Source organism: Hypanus sabinus, chromosome 13, assembly GCF_030144855.1.
Source record: "Hypanus sabinus isolate sHypSab1 chromosome 13, sHypSab1.hap1, whole genome shotgun sequence".
NCBI lineage: Eukaryota > Metazoa > Chordata > Chondrichthyes > Myliobatiformes > Dasyatidae > Hypanus > Hypanus sabinus.
In genome coordinates this window covers 5,949,708-5,966,731 of record NC_082718.1, presented here as the reverse complement: position 1 = coordinate 5,966,731, position 17,024 = coordinate 5,949,708, and the positions used below count along the sequence as shown (strand labels likewise).

Sequence of the window (17,024 nt, the reverse complement as noted above, 5' to 3'; positions counted from 1 at the left end):
AAACAAGAAAATCTGCAGATGCTGCAAGTCCAAACAAGACACACAAAATGCTGGAGGAACTCAGCAGGCCAGGCAGCATCTATGGAGAAGAATACAGTCAACGTTTCGGACTGAGATTCTTCAGTCTGAGGAGAATCGGCCTGAAACATTGACTGTACTCTCTCCATAGATGCTGTCTGGCCTGCTGAGTTCCTCCAGCATTTTGTTTATGTGTTGCTTATCAGACTCTTAGGCACATGGGTGAAAGAAAAATGGAGGTCTATGTAGGAGGGAAGGGTTAGATTGATCTGAGATAGGATAAAAGATCTGCAAAACATCCTGGGCCGGGGAGTCTGTTGTTTGCTGTACTGTTTGATCTTTATCAGTGGTACTAACAGGATGCACAACAATCATGCGATTCATACCATCTCACTGAATATGCCAAGTGAAATGACGTGGGTTGATATATCTTTAACCAGGAGAGGGCAGTGTGCAAGTAAAGTGATTTTTCCCTGCTGCCAACACATTATTTTAATGGACAACCAAGACAAAAAACACAACTTAACCGAAGTCGTGAAGAGCAGCATACCATGACAGTCGCTGATATGAATATCATAGATGTGGGTATGAGTCTTTAGAGCAAAAATGAGACCAATCACATACGATGCTGGGAGAAGTATACACACAGTGTGGATTAGAGGCCTAAAGGACAAAGAAATAATGACCGTTAGAGGAAACAGCTCTCATGTGGTGCCTCTGTAGCATAACATAAATAATATCTTATATCAACAGTGCCTTATTATAGCTTTCACTCTACCCAAAGATCACAAGAACCTCTAAAAAGCAACAGAAGGAACACTAACAGCGAGGCAAAAGGCAGGGGAGAGCACAGGCAGGAGAGTGACACACACAACGTGTGGAGAGAGATGAGGGACGGAGGACAAGGAACAGAGAGTGGAGTTGAGGATTTTTGGACAGACAGAACCACATGGAGGAGGGAGGGGCAGACAGAGCAAACAAGATAAATGAGATCATATGCTGATTTAAAAAACACTACAAGGGGTATTTTAGAAAAAGAGGCATTGCCTAACTGGGAGCCAGTATGGATCTGGCAGAGGCACTATGGGTAAATGGGGCAAAGGATATTGCCAGGAGGAATCTGGAGCACGTCAAGTTTAAGGGTCAGAGTGAGGGGGTAGGTTGGGACTACCTCAGTATAGTCAAGGGAAAAGACAAGGTAATAACTGCAAATAAGTTGGGAGAAGGCTGGAGTCACCAACACCAACAGTGACATATTTGATCCCATGTCCGATAGCTATTGAGGAGGAAGATGGAGTTAATGAGTTAGTGACGGGAAATGTGAAATGCACCCTCACCTTGCCAATATTTAACTAGAGAATACCCTGCTCTCATACTCCTTTAATACCAGATAAATCTACAATTAGTGAATGAGTCACCAGAAGTGGTAGCAAGGAATATAACCCACATACACAGAGCCCAGTTTCTACTGTTGGGTAGTTAGGAGAATAACAACCTGTTCATACACATTTCCAGCCATTTTAGTTATTTATTTTATCAATTACTAGGACACCATCTGACTGTTTCCATACGTATTCTTCTTGTACCCCCACCACCTCTTTCATCATCACCAGTAATCTCCCCCCTCCCCCACTCTGTCGTAGCAGAGCAGTTACAAGGCCCCACGTAATCTCCGATGTACTTACTGGACGTGACTGTGAAACAAGGCATTGTCCTGTAGCTGTGAGGAAGGAAAGTGGGAGAGGTGAAATTCATCAGCCGCTTCAACCTCCAATTGCCTCATCAATGCAATAACTGCAAAGCATCACTGAGACTGCACTCAACTTGCAGAACAGGACTGGCAAAGGGAGTGGTGGTAGCAGAAGTCAAAATATTTACCACACTGTACTGCAAACCAGTGATTACATAGAACAGTAGAGCACGGAACAGTCCCTTCGGCCCAGTGTTATACCTACCTTTAACCTATCCCAAGATCAATCTAACTCTTCCCTCCCACGTAGCTCTCCATGGCTCTTCAATATCCCTAATGTATCTGCCTTTACCACCATCAATGGCAGAGAGGGCATCCTACACTCCCACCACTCTGTGTTTAAAAAAAACCTACCTCTGACACCCCACTATACCTTTATAAAAAACATCTTAAAGTTATGCCCCTTGTATTAGCCATTGCCGCCCTGGAGAAAAGGTACTAGCTATCTATTTATCTTATAGACCTCTATCAAGTCACCTCTCATCCTCCTTCATTCCAAAGAGAACAGCCCCATGTCACTCAACCTGTCCTCATAAGACATGCTCTCTAATCCAGGCAACATCCTGGTAAATCTTTTCTGCACCCTCTCTGAAGCTTCCATGTTCTTCCTATAACGAAGTGACCAGAACTGAAAACAAACTTGCCAGGTGGCAATGAAACATGGTCCTTCGTCCAGGGATATTAATTGTGCACATTAAGCACACTTAGTTACACACAGCAAGTCCTGACAGAGCTTTGTAACACCCTGTGCCTGGGACCCAGGAGAGGATACTACAGAAGGAAGAATGACTGGACACCAAGAGGAGATTTTTTAAAAAATAAAATAAAGAATAACTCTAGAGCAACACACACACACAATGCTGGAGGAACTCAGCGGGCCCGGCAGCATAGATGGAAAAGTTACTGTTATTGTTGCAGCTGTTGCAATCACTGTTATTGTTTCGGGCCAAAACCTTGCATCGGGACTGCCTGATCTGCTGAGTCCCTCCAGCATTTTGCAGCATCTGCAGATTTTCTCGTGTTTCTGAATAACTTTTATGATTAAAAATCATAAAAAATAAACATACAAACAACAATGCTGATAATTGGAAATAAGAACAGAAAATGCAGTAGACCTCTCTTGTCAATTGGGCCCAAATCTAAATGATCTGGGCAAGATGTTGTCCAACCCCAACAGAAAAACTGAGCTCGTCTTCACTAGCAGACAAGAGGTAATGGATTCACATCAGGGGCAACTGGGACCGTAAAGTGCACACCTCAAAACAGAGTCATGACCATCAAGCCGAGAGGCTCCCGGGAGTTATTGTGTCATTTTCCCATAAACTCCTCTCCCCAAATGATTTTTGCACAACTCAACATTTCCGAACTAGGAAACTAATTGGGCAAGACAGCAAACTTGAGACCATAGCAGTAATTAAGAGAGTAAGTATACCACACTGAAGTGACAGTCATCACATTCAAAGGGGCCAGATTCATTCTGTGTTGAGTTGGTGCAGCCTTGACATATTAGGTTTCCATAGGCTTTGGAGAAGAGAGTTGGTGCAAACACACCTAAAGAAATAAAAATAAAAATAAAACCAGCTACACGTTATCTTCATTAACAGGTCACCCATAGCCACATAAATCACTGTCCCTGCAATTTCAGTGCAAGAGCATGCGACATCTTTAACAAATTCAGATCTTGGCCTGTTGACCAGATTTGCTCCCAACGGTTATGTATGACCGATTTTGAAAGCAACTTTTCCCTGAAGACAGACACAAATTCTGGCCAATAGAACGATGATCCTAATTACCAGATCCACACACTAGATTATAATGGTTACAATGCCCATAGCAAGTCCCGATCCTCAGTCATCCAAAAACTTCTATTTGGTGTGGAAATGATGGCTATTTCCCAACTTAAAGTCCCATTTTTCTAGAGCAGGAACCAAGTGTACTGCGAGACACTTTGAGATCTAATGAGATCAGGAAGAAATTTTGAAATATATTAAAAAGAAAAAGAACCTAGTATTTCATCTCCTCAATGACTACAGGCCAGACAGAATTTAAAATAGTGTGGTAAATTTTTGATTCAGAATGAACCAATGGATATGAAGCATTGATGGGTAAATGGAATTGATCTGCTGTAACCTGACTGGATGACTGTCGAATCAAGAGGCTGCACATCATCCAGCCTGATCCATTCGCTGAGATACCAAGACCAAGCAATGCCCCATCAACATTGGCCTTGAATTTGAAAAAAACATTATTCCAGCTAATGACAACAGCTGGTCCCTCACAAATGAGTATATTAGACTGGAAACATGGTGTGAATCTCATATATTATGTTTGAGTTTGAACCGTCTCCAAGTGGTAACTTTAGTAGGCGTTTTCTGTCTAGAGCACACAGTTGTGATGTCAGAATAATCAGACGCCCACCTCCACACCTACCTCCCACGGATATGAAGAGCAACGCTGAGCTGATGCCAGCTGACCGGCTATTGAACCTCTGCTCCTGGTGCTTGCAACCTCCGATCACCATGGAGATACCCTGGAGGACAAGTTGCCCATCAGTTTCTGCTCCAAAATGAACTAAACCACAGGGATTACAAAGCTAGCAGTTTCCAGAATCTCTTTAAAATTTAGGAAGTAGCAGTGTTACTCCACTGGATCATATTCCACGACCCACACCTTGCATTACAACTCTATAAAAAAAAGTTAACATAAACACAACAGTAAAGGTCAAAAAAAGCCCCTAGTTTATCTGCAAACCCAACTTCAGCAGGTCCTGTAACTTACTGGGAACCACCTGAATCTGCATTCTGCGAATTTTAAGGTGACTGAAGGGAGACGTCAGGAGGTATTTTTTTGTTAATACACAGAGGGGCAAGTGACTGCGGTGGTGGTTGAGGCTGATGCAACAGGGGTACTTAACAGACTCTTAGGCACGCGTATGAAAGAAAAATGGAGGGTAACAGGCAATGTAGCAGGGAAGGGTCAGATTGAACATGGAGTTGGCTTAGGAACAACATGGTAGCATGGTGGTTAGCGTAATGCAATTACAGCACCAGTGATCCAGGTTCTAGTCCCTTGCTGTCTGTGAGGAGTTTGCACGTTCTCCCTAACACCACGTAGGTACCTCCACAGTACAAAGATCTGTGCGTTAGTAGGTTAATCGGTCAGATGGGGTCAGACAGGCATCTCTCAAACATACAACCAAAAGTCCAGAAAATCAGATAATCCTGTACACTCAGGAAAAAAAGCAACATAATGGACTTATAACGTTGTAAACCAGCGAGTTGTTTGTTACGTCTTCCTGCTCGCTGGGAAAATGGAGACATTTGTTAGGGAGAGAGAACCTGCGGTATGTCAAATACTAGGTGAAACGCAAAGTCTTTGGGGTAACTGCAAGTCTGTGTCTTTACTGTTGCTTTGCTCACGCTTGAGTGCTTAGTGGCGGGTGCCGATGCTTTTTTTCTCGCTGGTGGGGGGATTATTTCTCATTACCGCTTATGCGCAGGAGGGGGAACTTTGGGGTTCTAACATTTAACTGTCATTCATTCTTTGGGGCATTCCTCTGTTTTCATGGATTTTTGCAAAGAAAAAACATTTCAGGATGTATATTGTATAAACTTCTCTGACATTAAATTGAACCTTTGAATTTCACAGATTCACCATTGCTCTGGCTAAAGAAAATCCTCATCTTTGATCTAAAGGGACATTCTTCTATTCTGAGAATGTGCCCCCTCGTCCTAGACTGTCTCAGTATCTGAAACATCCTTCCCAGCTCCGCTTTATCTAGGCCTTTCACTATTTAGTAGGTTTCAATGAGATCCCTCACTCATTCTTGTAAACTCCAGCCAGCAATGGTCGGTAATGCACCTCATAAGCCAGGCAAAAGCAAGCAACTCGAGTAACACACCGGGATAAAGAGGACACATCCCAACAAGGTTCCAGTCAGAGCGCTCTTCACCACCTCCTCGTAGCACTTGTTCCCCTTATGGCTGCCTTTGATCAGAGCGGTGATGTAGAAGGTCAACTCGGTGATGGAGCCAAACGTGGCGTTCACTACTGCACCTACTGCAAAGTTACTTTGTGCTGAGATGCTGAAGACAAGAGCAGATTTAAATCACTGTACGCTAGAACATTTAAAATTAAACCTTATTCAATCATTTTCAATAGGCAGGGAGGGATAATCACAAGTGAAAAGGCAACATAATGGCTAACATAAGGTCTTACAGTGCTGGAGATCTGAGTTCAATTCCCCGTCTGTAAGGAGTTTGCAGGCTCTCCCGGAACCACAGGGGCTTCCTCCAACATTCCAAATGCATGGTTTTGCGTTAGGAAGCTGTGGGCACGCCAGAAACACAACAATTGCAAGCTGCCCCCAGCACCTCCTCAGGCTGCATTTGTTGTTGACGCAAATGATGCACGTTTCGTTCTGTTGTACATGCGACAAATCAAGCTAATCGTTAAATTTTTAATGGTTTCAGAATGCAACAGGGTGTTATGCAATGAACCAGAATTGATTTAAGAGTTTTAAGGTAAAAGAACCCTTGGGGGAAGTGATCATAATATGGCCAGAACTGATTGGAAAAGAACACTGACAGCGATGATGACGGAGCAGCGATGGCTGGAATTTTTGGAAGGCACAGGATATATACATCCCAAAGAGGAAGAAGGACTCTAAAGGAAAGATGGCACAACCATGCTAACAAGAGAAATTAAAGTCAAAGAGAGAACATATAATAGAACAAAAATTAGTGGGAAGTTAGAGGATTGGGAAGCTTTTAAAAACCAACAGAAGGAAACTAAAAAGTCATTAATAAGGAATACAAAAGTAAGTCGATAATATTAAAGAAAATACCAAACGTTTCTTCAGATACATAATGTGTACAAGAGAAGCCAGAGTGGATATTGGACCACTGGAAAATGATGCTGGAGAGGTTGCAGAGGGGGACAACAAAATGGCAGACAAACTAAATAAGTATCCTGCATCAGTTTTCACTGTGGCAGACACTAGCAGTCTGGTGGAAGTTCCCGGTGTTGGGGGCATGTAGTGTGTGAAGTTACCATTACTAGAGAGAAGGTTCTTGGGAAACTGGAAGGTCTGAAGGTAGATAAGTCACCTGGACCAGAGGGTGTACACCCCAGGGTTCTGAAAGAGCTGAAAAGATTACGGAGGCATCAGTAATGATCTTTCACGAATCACTAGATTCTGGAATGGTTTTGGAAGATTGGAAAATTGCAAAAGTCACTCCACTCTTCAAGAAGGGAGAGAGGCAGAAGAAAGTAAACTATAGGCCAATTAGTCTGATCTCAGTGTTTGGGAAGACGTTGGAGTTAAATTTTAAGGACGAAGGTTGCTTCAAGGGAAAATCTTGCCTGACAAATCTGTCGGAATTCTTTGAAGAAATAAAAAGCAGGATAAACTAGGAGAATCTGTTGATGTTGTGTACTTGGATTTTCAGAAGGACTTTGACAAGGTGCCACACATGAGGCTGCTAAACAAGCTACAGGAGAGATTCTAGCATGGATAAAGCAGTGGCCAATTGTCAGGAGGCAAAGACTGGAAACAAAGGGAGCCTTTTCTGACTGGCTGCCAATGACTAGCAGTGTGCCACAGGGGTCTGTGTTGGGACCAATTCTTTCTACGTTATATATCAATGATTTGGATGATGGAATTGATGGCTTTGTTGCAAAGTTTGCAGATGATATGAAGACAAGTGGAGGGACAGGTGATTTTGAGGAAGTAGAGAGGCTACAGAAGGATTTAAACAGATTAGGAGAACGGGCAAAAAATGGCAGCTGGAATATAGTACAGTATTGGGAAGTGTATGGTCATGCACTTTGGTAGAAGTAATGAAAGGATTGACTATTTTCTAAATGGAGGTACAAAGGGGGGTTGCTAGTCCTTGTACAGGATTCTCTAAAGGTTAATTTGCAGGTTGAGTCTGTGGTGAGGAAGGCAAATGCAATGTTAGCATTCATTCTGTGAGGACTGGAACATAAAAGCAAGGACATAATGTTGAGACTTTATGAAGCGCAGGTGAGGCCTCACTTGGAGTATTGTAAGCAGGTTAAAAAAGATGTTCTGAAACTGGTGATGGTCCAAAGGAGGTTCACAAAAATGATTCCAGCATTGAATGGCTTTTCATATGACGAGCATTTGATGGTCTGTATTCACTAGAATTCAGAAGAATGAGGGGTGACCTCATTAAAACCTATCGAATGGTGAAAGGCCTTTATGAAGTGGATGTGGAGAGGTGGAGAGTCTAAGACCAAAGGACAAAATCTCAGTATAGAGAGGTGTCATTTTAGAACAGAGATGAGGAGGAATTTCTTTAGCCAGAGAGTGGTGAATCTGTGGAATTCTTTGGTTCAGGCAGCTGTCTATCCAAGTCTATTCAAAGTAAAAATTAATAGATTCTTGATTGGTCAGGGCATGAAGGGATACAGGGAGAAGGCAGGAGATTGGGGCTGAGGGGAAAATTGGATCAGCCATGAAGAAGTGGTGGAGCAGACTCGAAGGACCAAATGGCCTAATTCTGCTCCTATGTCTTATGGTCTAAAGATCAAATTGTAGCCATGACTGCAAAAATAACGAGAAACCTAGCACACAGGAATTCCTGGGTACAGAGGAATCACGGTTTTAACATTCCGCAAATACCAGCGTATCACAGTTATTACATGGTGATATTGCTAAAGGGTGAAGCTGCAATACATCCTTTGGAGTAACACTCATAATGCTGCTGTCAACCAAGGTCTTACATAAAATCAAACACAAGCTGGTCTCTGAGGGTAAAGCATGTCAGCAAATGGTCACATTGTGAAGCACAAACAGAAGGAACATACAATGCATTTTGCTTTCAAATTCAAGTTAAAATTTGAAAACTGAACACCCCTCTTTTGTTTCCCATGCAAGGCTAACCAGTCCAACTTATTTGTTAAGTCACAGGAGGCAGCAGATGCTGATATTCGGAGCAACAAAACATCTACTGGAGGAACTGAGTGGGTCAGGCAGCATCTGCGTTTGTCTCTATCTATCATCCATCTGTCCTTGTCTCCCAACTCCCCCCTCCTCTATCTGGCTCGATTGTCTATCCTTGCCCTGTCCACCAATCAGCTCCAGACCTCCAGTCTTAACGCTCTCCCTCTTTGTATACTGGGCACCTCTCCTCTCCACTCAGTTCTGATACAGGATTGATCCAGGATGTCAACAATTCTCCCCCACTGCTGAAGATGCCACTGAGTTTCTCCAGTGGGATGTGTGACCTTCCCACTCATAGTTCTGACAAGTAAGGATGCAAGGGCAATGGAGATGGGGCAATGAGAAGTTAACCATCACAAAGCAGCGATTCAGCCCAGAGCTGAGTGACCCAATGATTTTATAATTGTGGAAGGGGTTGACAATGTTGAAAAAGCCAAAATCTCTTAAGAGAATTCAACACTAGGACCACATTCAAAGTGGTCACTAATCAGTCCAATAAAACTTACCCTGGGGAAATTTTATGTAAAAAGTGTTAAAACTTGAGGCCATAATACCACAACCTGTGTTCAAAGTGACTGGCTTAGATGCACCACAGAGGGAACCCATCAGGCAAGGGAGGATGTCAATGAAGACAAATCATCAATATGGCCAGACAGTACACTGCGACTTCATCTCCTCTTCCATGGCCTGCAGTAGAGTCTATCTAGAAGATTCCAGGAAGGCCAGAGAGTACACTGTGACTTCATCTCAGTTGTATCCTTGCACAACTATGGGGGATGGGACATGAGAGGGGTGCCGGGGAGGGGGGGGGGTCATTGCTCTAAAATAAATAGATTCATACATTACACTTCTCCCTCTCCCTTTAGATTAATGCAACTTTTTTTTAATGTACAAACCATTTAATTTCCCTTCCACAAACCCACCATATTCCAAATAAACATGCTTTCATAATAACAGTCCATAACTAACTTCACTGTTCTGAAGGTTCAGTTTTTAGGGTGGCGCTCTCTGTTTCTTGCAAGATAGCACCTCTGGACTTGTGGAGTGGCATCAGGCTTGGTCGGTGTCTTGTCTAAGACAACGTTCTTGGTTTACGGAGTGATGTTGTTGTCAGTGACATCATCACTGAGAGCCAAGTCCGGTGACTATAATGTGCTCGACTTGTTGGAGGAGGTTGACTCAGGTGTGTCCTTCGGCTGAGTATCTAGTATCTGGTCCACATGACATCTCCATGTCTGATCCACTGTGTACATCAGTGGTCCAGTCTTTGTAGCTGTCCTACCAGGTGTCCACTTGTCTTCTCAATAATCACTCACTAGGCTTCCCGTCCAATATCAAAGCTCCTTGCTGCTTCACTTGGCAACTGGCTGATCTGTGTATTCTGCACTTCCCTCCATAGATCCAGTTTCTGGAGGTCGATACAAGATCCCAGATCTCTGTTCATGAACAGCAATGCGGGTGTTTGACCTGTTGTTACATGAACAGTTACAATACACAAAAAGGAAATTGTCCACCTTGTGCTGTAGAGAAGTGCCCTCCTTGTCCATTGCTTTTTAATGGACTTCTTGAAGGTTTGCTTCGTTGCTGGGTAGCGAGGAGCTGACTTGCCATTTTTCTTCATGAACAGTCCGAAGAGCAGACATGCATTGTGGTCCGTTGTCAATTTGTTCTAGTTAGCCATTTCTGGTGAAGAGAGTCCTCAGGGTGGAGACAGTCTTTGCTAAGGTAGTTGACTTCATTGGTATAACCTCCAGCCACTTCAAATGAGCATCCACAGTAAACAGAAACATGGAGTTCATGAATGTCCAACAAAGTCAATGTGTACTCTTTGCCATGAAAGTAATATTTACTTTCAGTTTGCCTTTGGGAGACACTTTTTCACCCATGTAAGTCCTTAGCATCACTGAGGTCTTCTCTAATGGTATCTTAGAAACCAGTCTGTTGTAGTCGGCCACTGGAATTATAGACCTGTATCCAGCTCCATTTTCAGTTTAACACCAGACAGATCTATTGTGATCCATGTGATTTTGTGATCTGCTTGAGTTGTACGATGCAGTTCCAGGCATGACAGTTCACCTTTGTCAGACTCTGTTGTCTGATTCTGTTTTACATTCGATAACTTTTATGTGTGTGCTTAGTTTTGTGTTTGAGTCTTTTTCACTCAGTTGTGCTTTTTGTCTGCCTTTCTCACTCTCTCTGTGACCCTTTCTCTGAACCAACAGTCACTTGCATCCTGGGAGGATTTGCCACATCAATAACATTTTTGGCTTTTCACACCATTCAGGGACATTTTGTGCACTTCACAGTTCTGCATCCTTTGCTGCAGTCTCTAACAATATTGCAATGTCAATGCCTGTCCTAAGGTTAGATCTCTTTTGGACAGTAGCCTCTTGTGAGTGCTTTGACTAAGTATGCCAGATACAAGCCTGTCCCATTATCAGAAAGCCCATCTCTAAAGTCACAGTACGGGGAAGTCTGTGTAGTTCTGCAATGTATTCAGAAGTATTCAAAAAATCTTTTGACTGGTTCCTTTTGTAAAATCTAAATCTCTCAGCTATTACCAGTGGTTTAGGGCTCAAGTCCTCAGGACATCACTGCAGGAGTTCCTCAGGGAAGTGTCCGAACCATCTTCAGCTGCTTCATCCATGAACTTCTTTCCGTGGGGATGCACGATGTTCTGCACCATTTGTGACTCCTCAGTCAGTGAAGCAGTTCATATCCAAACACAGCAGGGCCTAGACAATATCTGGGTTTTGGGCTGATAAGTGACAGGTAACATTCAAGCTAGACAATGACCATCTCCAACAAGAGAGGCTCTAACGATTGTCCCTCAACATTCAGTGGCATCACCATCACTGAATCCTCTACTATCAACATCCTGGGGGCTACCATTGACAGGCTACTGAACTGGTCTAGAGGTGTAAAAAGAGCAGTCAAAGGCTAGGAATCCTGTGGCGTGGAACTCACCTCCTGACTCCCCAAAGCCTGTCCACCATCTACAAGGCTCAGGTCAGGATTGTAATGGAATACTCGCCACTCGCCTGGATGAGTGCAGCTCCATCAAGTCGTCACTTTTATTGTCATTTTGACCATCAACACTCAAGAAGCTTGACACCATCCAGTACAAGGCAGCTCCCTTGATTGGTACCCCTTCCACAAGCATCCAATCCCCCCACCATCGATGCACAGTCTCAGCAGTGTGTACGACTTACAAGATGCAATGCAACAACACACCAAAGTTCCTAAGGCAGCACCTTCCAGACCCACAACCATTACCGCCTAGAAGGACGAGAACAGCAGATACCTGGGATCACCACCACTTGGAAATCCCCCTCCAAGTCACTCTCCATCCTGACTTGGAAACATATCGCTGTTCCTTCATTGCTGCTGGGTCAAGATCATGGAATTCCCTCCCTAACAGCACTGAAGGCAGCTATTTACCACCTTCTCAAGGGCAATTAGGGATGGGCAATAAACGCTGGCTTAACTGGTGACACCCACATCCCATAAATGAATAAATAATAAAAAGTAGATTTTTAAAAAATTGTAACAATTTTGTTAAATGTCTTGCTTGCTGGCTTTGCAGGGTTTACTAGGTTGTGAGAGATTGTACGTCCTTGGGCTCATTAAGCTAAGAAGTGTAGGGGCTCCACATTGTCTGCATGACAATACAGTTCAACCTCTTGATATACAATACTCTTCCAGTCTTCATTAGTGTTATCAAATTCGTCAACTTCCCGAAATGAAGCCATTGCCTCATTATTTTCACTTTAACTTCAGCACGTCTCTCACTGTTACTCACGGGGCGTTCAGCTTTCTCGCATAGTTTAACTCTCTCTGTTGCGTCCCATAACTGTCGGTGCATTTCGTGGTATTTTCTGATATTCTGGTTTGTACTCATTACCAATTTGTTGTATCTGAGCACAGAAAGGCTCGTGCGCGGGAGGTTGTTTTAACTGGTGTCTTCACATTGGGGAGAGAGACACAGAGAACAATACACATGCATAGACAACAGATCAATACATAGTGCCGGGGGGGGGGGGGGGTTATTGATTTAAAAGAAATAGATCCATACAATCTCCTCCATGGCCTAGAATAGATTCTAGAAGATGCCAGGACTGCCAGAGACTAGTACTGTGATATCATCTCCCCCTCCATGGCCTAGAGTAGTCTAGAGGATTCCAAGAAAGCCAGAGAACAAGCCACAAGATCTTAAACCGGTTGAAATAGGGGTGTTGAGATTTCTTTGGGCAATTCCCAAACTAGCCCACTGGAAAGTGATAGCAAGGAAAAAACCTTTGGCGAAAAAACCAGCCACTGACGTCACTGGAAATTAGATCCATTTACAAATATTTCCATGGTAGGAAGGAGTAAGGTAGCTTCACTTTAATTGTGGAGCAAATATCATGGAAGAGGACGTGATGGTTGCGTTTTCTCTGACAGAATCAGGACAGGTGAGGCAATGTGAATTAAAGACTGTAAAGTTACACAGTGTGTTCTGACTTCCTGCTGGACTTCTCACAGAGTTTCCATTATGTTTGAAAAGTGATCAATCCAGTCTTCCCAATGCATCTTCTCATTGCGGACAGCATTGCTACAGGACGCCCAAGGAATGCTCCCTTCAGTTCTTCGATTGGCACTGGGGGTGTAAATCGAGGGTTTTTAAAAAATATATACTTTGTAACTGGAAACAAGCGTTGGGAGATTTTACCGACAATAATAAGATCCTGACTGCACCCTTTCAAATGTCAGGCTTTATTAGAGATTATTGAACACAGACAGAAGGGGGACAAATCATTTCCAGCTTCTTGTCCCAGTCCCATACACTGAGACATACATTACTGAGCCACATTCCACTACCTAGCAGTATTGCTCCCCTGCCTGCCACTCTTCGTCGTACAGTACTTTCCCATGCAACCAGAGGAGGTACAACACCCAACCTTTAACCCCGTCCCTTCCCTTCCCAACATCCAGGAACACAGACAAACCTTTCAGATGTGGTACTGATTCACCTGCATTTCTTTCAATCTTGTGTAACCCATTCTGTGGTCCTACTGTGGTCTCCTCTGCACCGGATAAACCAAACTGAGACAGGTCGATCACCTCGAGAAGCAACTACATTCAGTGCCCAGCACTGATCCAAAGCCAACAGTCGGCCACCACACCACCCTGACTTGTGTCTCTGTGAGACCCTCCTACACTAACGGTTGGCTGCATCCTCTGTTTTAGTTATTATTCTAAAGACTTATTGAGTATGCCCATAAGAAGATTAATCTCAGGATCGTATATGGTGACATACATGTACTATGATGTTAAAAAAAACTTACTTTGAACTTCCTCTTTACCTTGTCAGCTACTGGAAAACAACAGTTGTTCTGTTGTTCAGTTCTAACGACGGGCGTTGAATCTGAATCTGTTCCTCAGCTGCCTGACCGGCTGAGTGTTTCTAGCTGTTCACGTTTATTATTCTGAATGACTTCCACTGTGGCAAGAAACCGGAGAGGAGTTCATCTTATCCATTGTGGTTTTCCATCCTACCCCAGCACGTTCTTTCCCACACTCATTCTGCAGGCAGTCCCAGGATGAGCCGCAAGTTACCCAAGGAAAAAATGCTTTCTAAGACGTTGGGGAAGGTAGTAGATGGACAGCTTAGAAATCTGCACCATCTGCTCACCGGGTTTCAGAATCAGAATTATTATCACTGATGTACCTCATGGCACTTGTTATTTTGTGGCAACAGTACAAAGCAAGATAAAAATACTGTGGGTTACTATTAAAATGAAATAAATAAGTAATGCAAAAGCGGAATACTGAGGTAGTTTTCATGGACCGTTCAGCGAGGGGAAGTTGTTGTTCCGATAACATGGGTGATCGGGGGTATGCTCTGGATGGTGGGCAGCCTTCAAGATGGATGCTTCTTCCTCAGGCACCACCTTTGGACAATGCCCTGGACAGTGGAAAGACCAGAGTCTGTGCTGGAGCTGGCTGAGCCTAGAGCCTCCATCAATGCTGCACTTTGCACCCTCCATACCAGGCCGTGATGCAGCCGGTCTGACTGCTCTCCACTGTACAGCTGCAGAATTTACTGTCCTTCCTGACATACCAAACCTGATCAAACTCCTAACAGTACAATCACTGCCGTGCCTGCTTTGTGACGTTTGAATCTAATAGTCACTCTCTGAATACTTAATATTCCAAAACCAAATAACCAATTTACATTATTTGTATGTTAATTCAAACATGTCTATGACAGCTCTCCCATAAAGAACAGCAGCCACTCTGTGAGTCACCCAATCTTCCTGATTTATGCGGAAGAACGTGCAGATAAAGAGGGAATACCAGGGATGATGTAGGAGAGGGGTTGGGGAAGGTTGGGGGGAAACTGGCCGCAAGAGGGGTAATATGAAACAGAATGGGACAGGTTTGCCCACATGGCCTGTTCCTCGGAGGAGATACCAAAAGTAAAACAAAGTTGTGCTTACCTGGCGATGGCCATCCCAATGTAGTAGGACAGGGGGATTATTGCCAGGATCGATAGAGCAAACTTGACCGGTGAACTGGCATAGTGATTCTCTGTGTCAGCATACCCCAAAACCAGAGCAACTACTACTAAAGGAAGCAGATCTGAAGAGCCAGTTAAGGAAATAATCAGATAAATAAACAGGGCAAAGTCTCTCAGATTCAAGAATCCACATTTCAGTGGCATGGAGGCAGATTCAAATTTGCTTCTAACTAAGAATTGATTCTAAAATTCGAGTAGAGTGATGCTGGTGGCATCTCTCGGCAACAAGAAAGCCTGAGAAAAACAGTCATCTATAGATATTAATCACTGACCATGGTACTCAGAAGCTGAATGGAAATTAGTTGAGCCTTTTCAAGCTGTGTACAGTTTAAACTGTAAGACCTAGACTACACAAGCAGTGCAAGCTGTAAGCTGCAAGGCTTGACCGTGCAGCATGCTTGCACAATTTACTGCTTTATTAATAGAATGAAGAATAAAAAGTCTCTCAAAGTGATGAATCATATTGTGGTGGAGCAGAGACAGACTTAAATCTGCTTCCGATAGAGGAAAAGTTCTGAACATCGACAGAGAGCCACTCCCCAACAACAGCTGGCCACTGTGGCCAGTGGCATTCCTTAGCAGTAAAAAGGCAACAGATTTCTCAAAACTCACCTCATAAGCTTTCCAAAACTACTGCTAGGCTTCAAGTTTTATTAAAACCATTTGGGGTTTTCCTTATTTGATCACAGAGTATTCATCTCAGTAAAAAAAAATTAATGAAACGATTATTTCTACTTGTGCAGATAATATTTTTCACCAAAAAAGTTAGTGCAGCACATAGTTTGAACAAGTTTGATGATTACCTCCCCAGGGTGGTGGTCGATGAATTTTACTGAACCGATCAACTGTGCTGACCGGCTTACTGGCCAACACTAAGCAATGGAGTGGGATAATTTGGGGACTCTAAATGTGCACAATTAGCATTCAGCTCAAAGTAATTCAAATTCTACTGGATCTTTGCTTCCCTTTTATCCTCTCCAAACTGAATAAACAAATGACTAACCCTATAGTTAAATATACATTATGAATATGGTTTCAATTCTATAAATTTTTTGGTTTGAATAAGTTCATCTTATCAAGCCTTATTATATCTAACTTCCTTTTTCAGCCCTCTGTTACGGATCAAGCCTTTGTGCTATGGAAAATGAGGGGTATAACATGTTTTTGTGACATTTTTAGATAATTGTTTCATGTCCTTTGAACAGTTGCCTAATAAATATAATCTGCCTAGAGCCCATTTTTATAGATATTTACAAATTAGAAATTCTTTGAATAATACGTTACAGTCCTTTCCAAATTCATGCCCAATTGACATTACGGAAAATTTTTTAGGTTTAAATCCCTATCAAAAGGGCTTAATAGCCGTCATTTATAATATGATCATGAAAATACAGCCAGGGATGTCAGATAAAATTAAGAATGAATGTGAAAAAGAACTTCAATGTCCCTTACCTACAGAGAAATGGGAGAAAATTTTACAGTTAGTTAACTCCTCTTCTATTTGTGCCAAACATGCAATTCAATTCAAGGTGGTACATAGGGCCCATACGTCCAAGGACAAACTTGCTTGATTCTATTTTCACTTTGACAGATGCCATTCTGAAGTAGCCTCTTTGACCCACGTTTTGGTCTTGTCCTTGCTTGCAAAAACACTGGAAATATATTTTTGGTATCACTTCAACAGTTTTGAGTATTAGTTTGCGACCTCATCCTATTACTGCAAA

At 43.0% G+C, this 17,024-nt stretch overlaps 1 protein-coding gene across 3 annotated transcripts in view; it reads right to left on the bottom strand.

Annotated features, from left to right (window-relative positions):
* cax1 (cation/H+ exchanger protein 1) overlaps nt 1-17,024 on the bottom strand; it is a 62,659-nt gene that overhangs the window by 9,735 nt on the left and 35,900 nt on the right. For 2 of the 3 annotated variants that reach the window (XM_059987035.1, XM_059987034.1), the window contains 6 exons: nt 15,221-15,362; nt 5,670-5,853; nt 4,199-4,298; nt 3,201-3,319; nt 1,704-1,738; nt 569-681 (listed from right to left, as the gene is read on the bottom strand). In XM_059987035.1, the coding sequence (XP_059843018.1) occupies nt 569-681; nt 1,704-1,738; nt 3,201-3,319; nt 4,199-4,298; nt 5,670-5,853; nt 15,221-15,362 (693 nt within the window). Of the gene's footprint in view, nt 1-545; nt 682-1,703; nt 1,739-3,200; nt 3,320-4,198; nt 4,299-5,669; nt 5,854-15,220; nt 15,363-17,024 lie in introns of all 3 variants that reach the window. The other variant, XR_009515302.1, reaches the window with a different exon arrangement.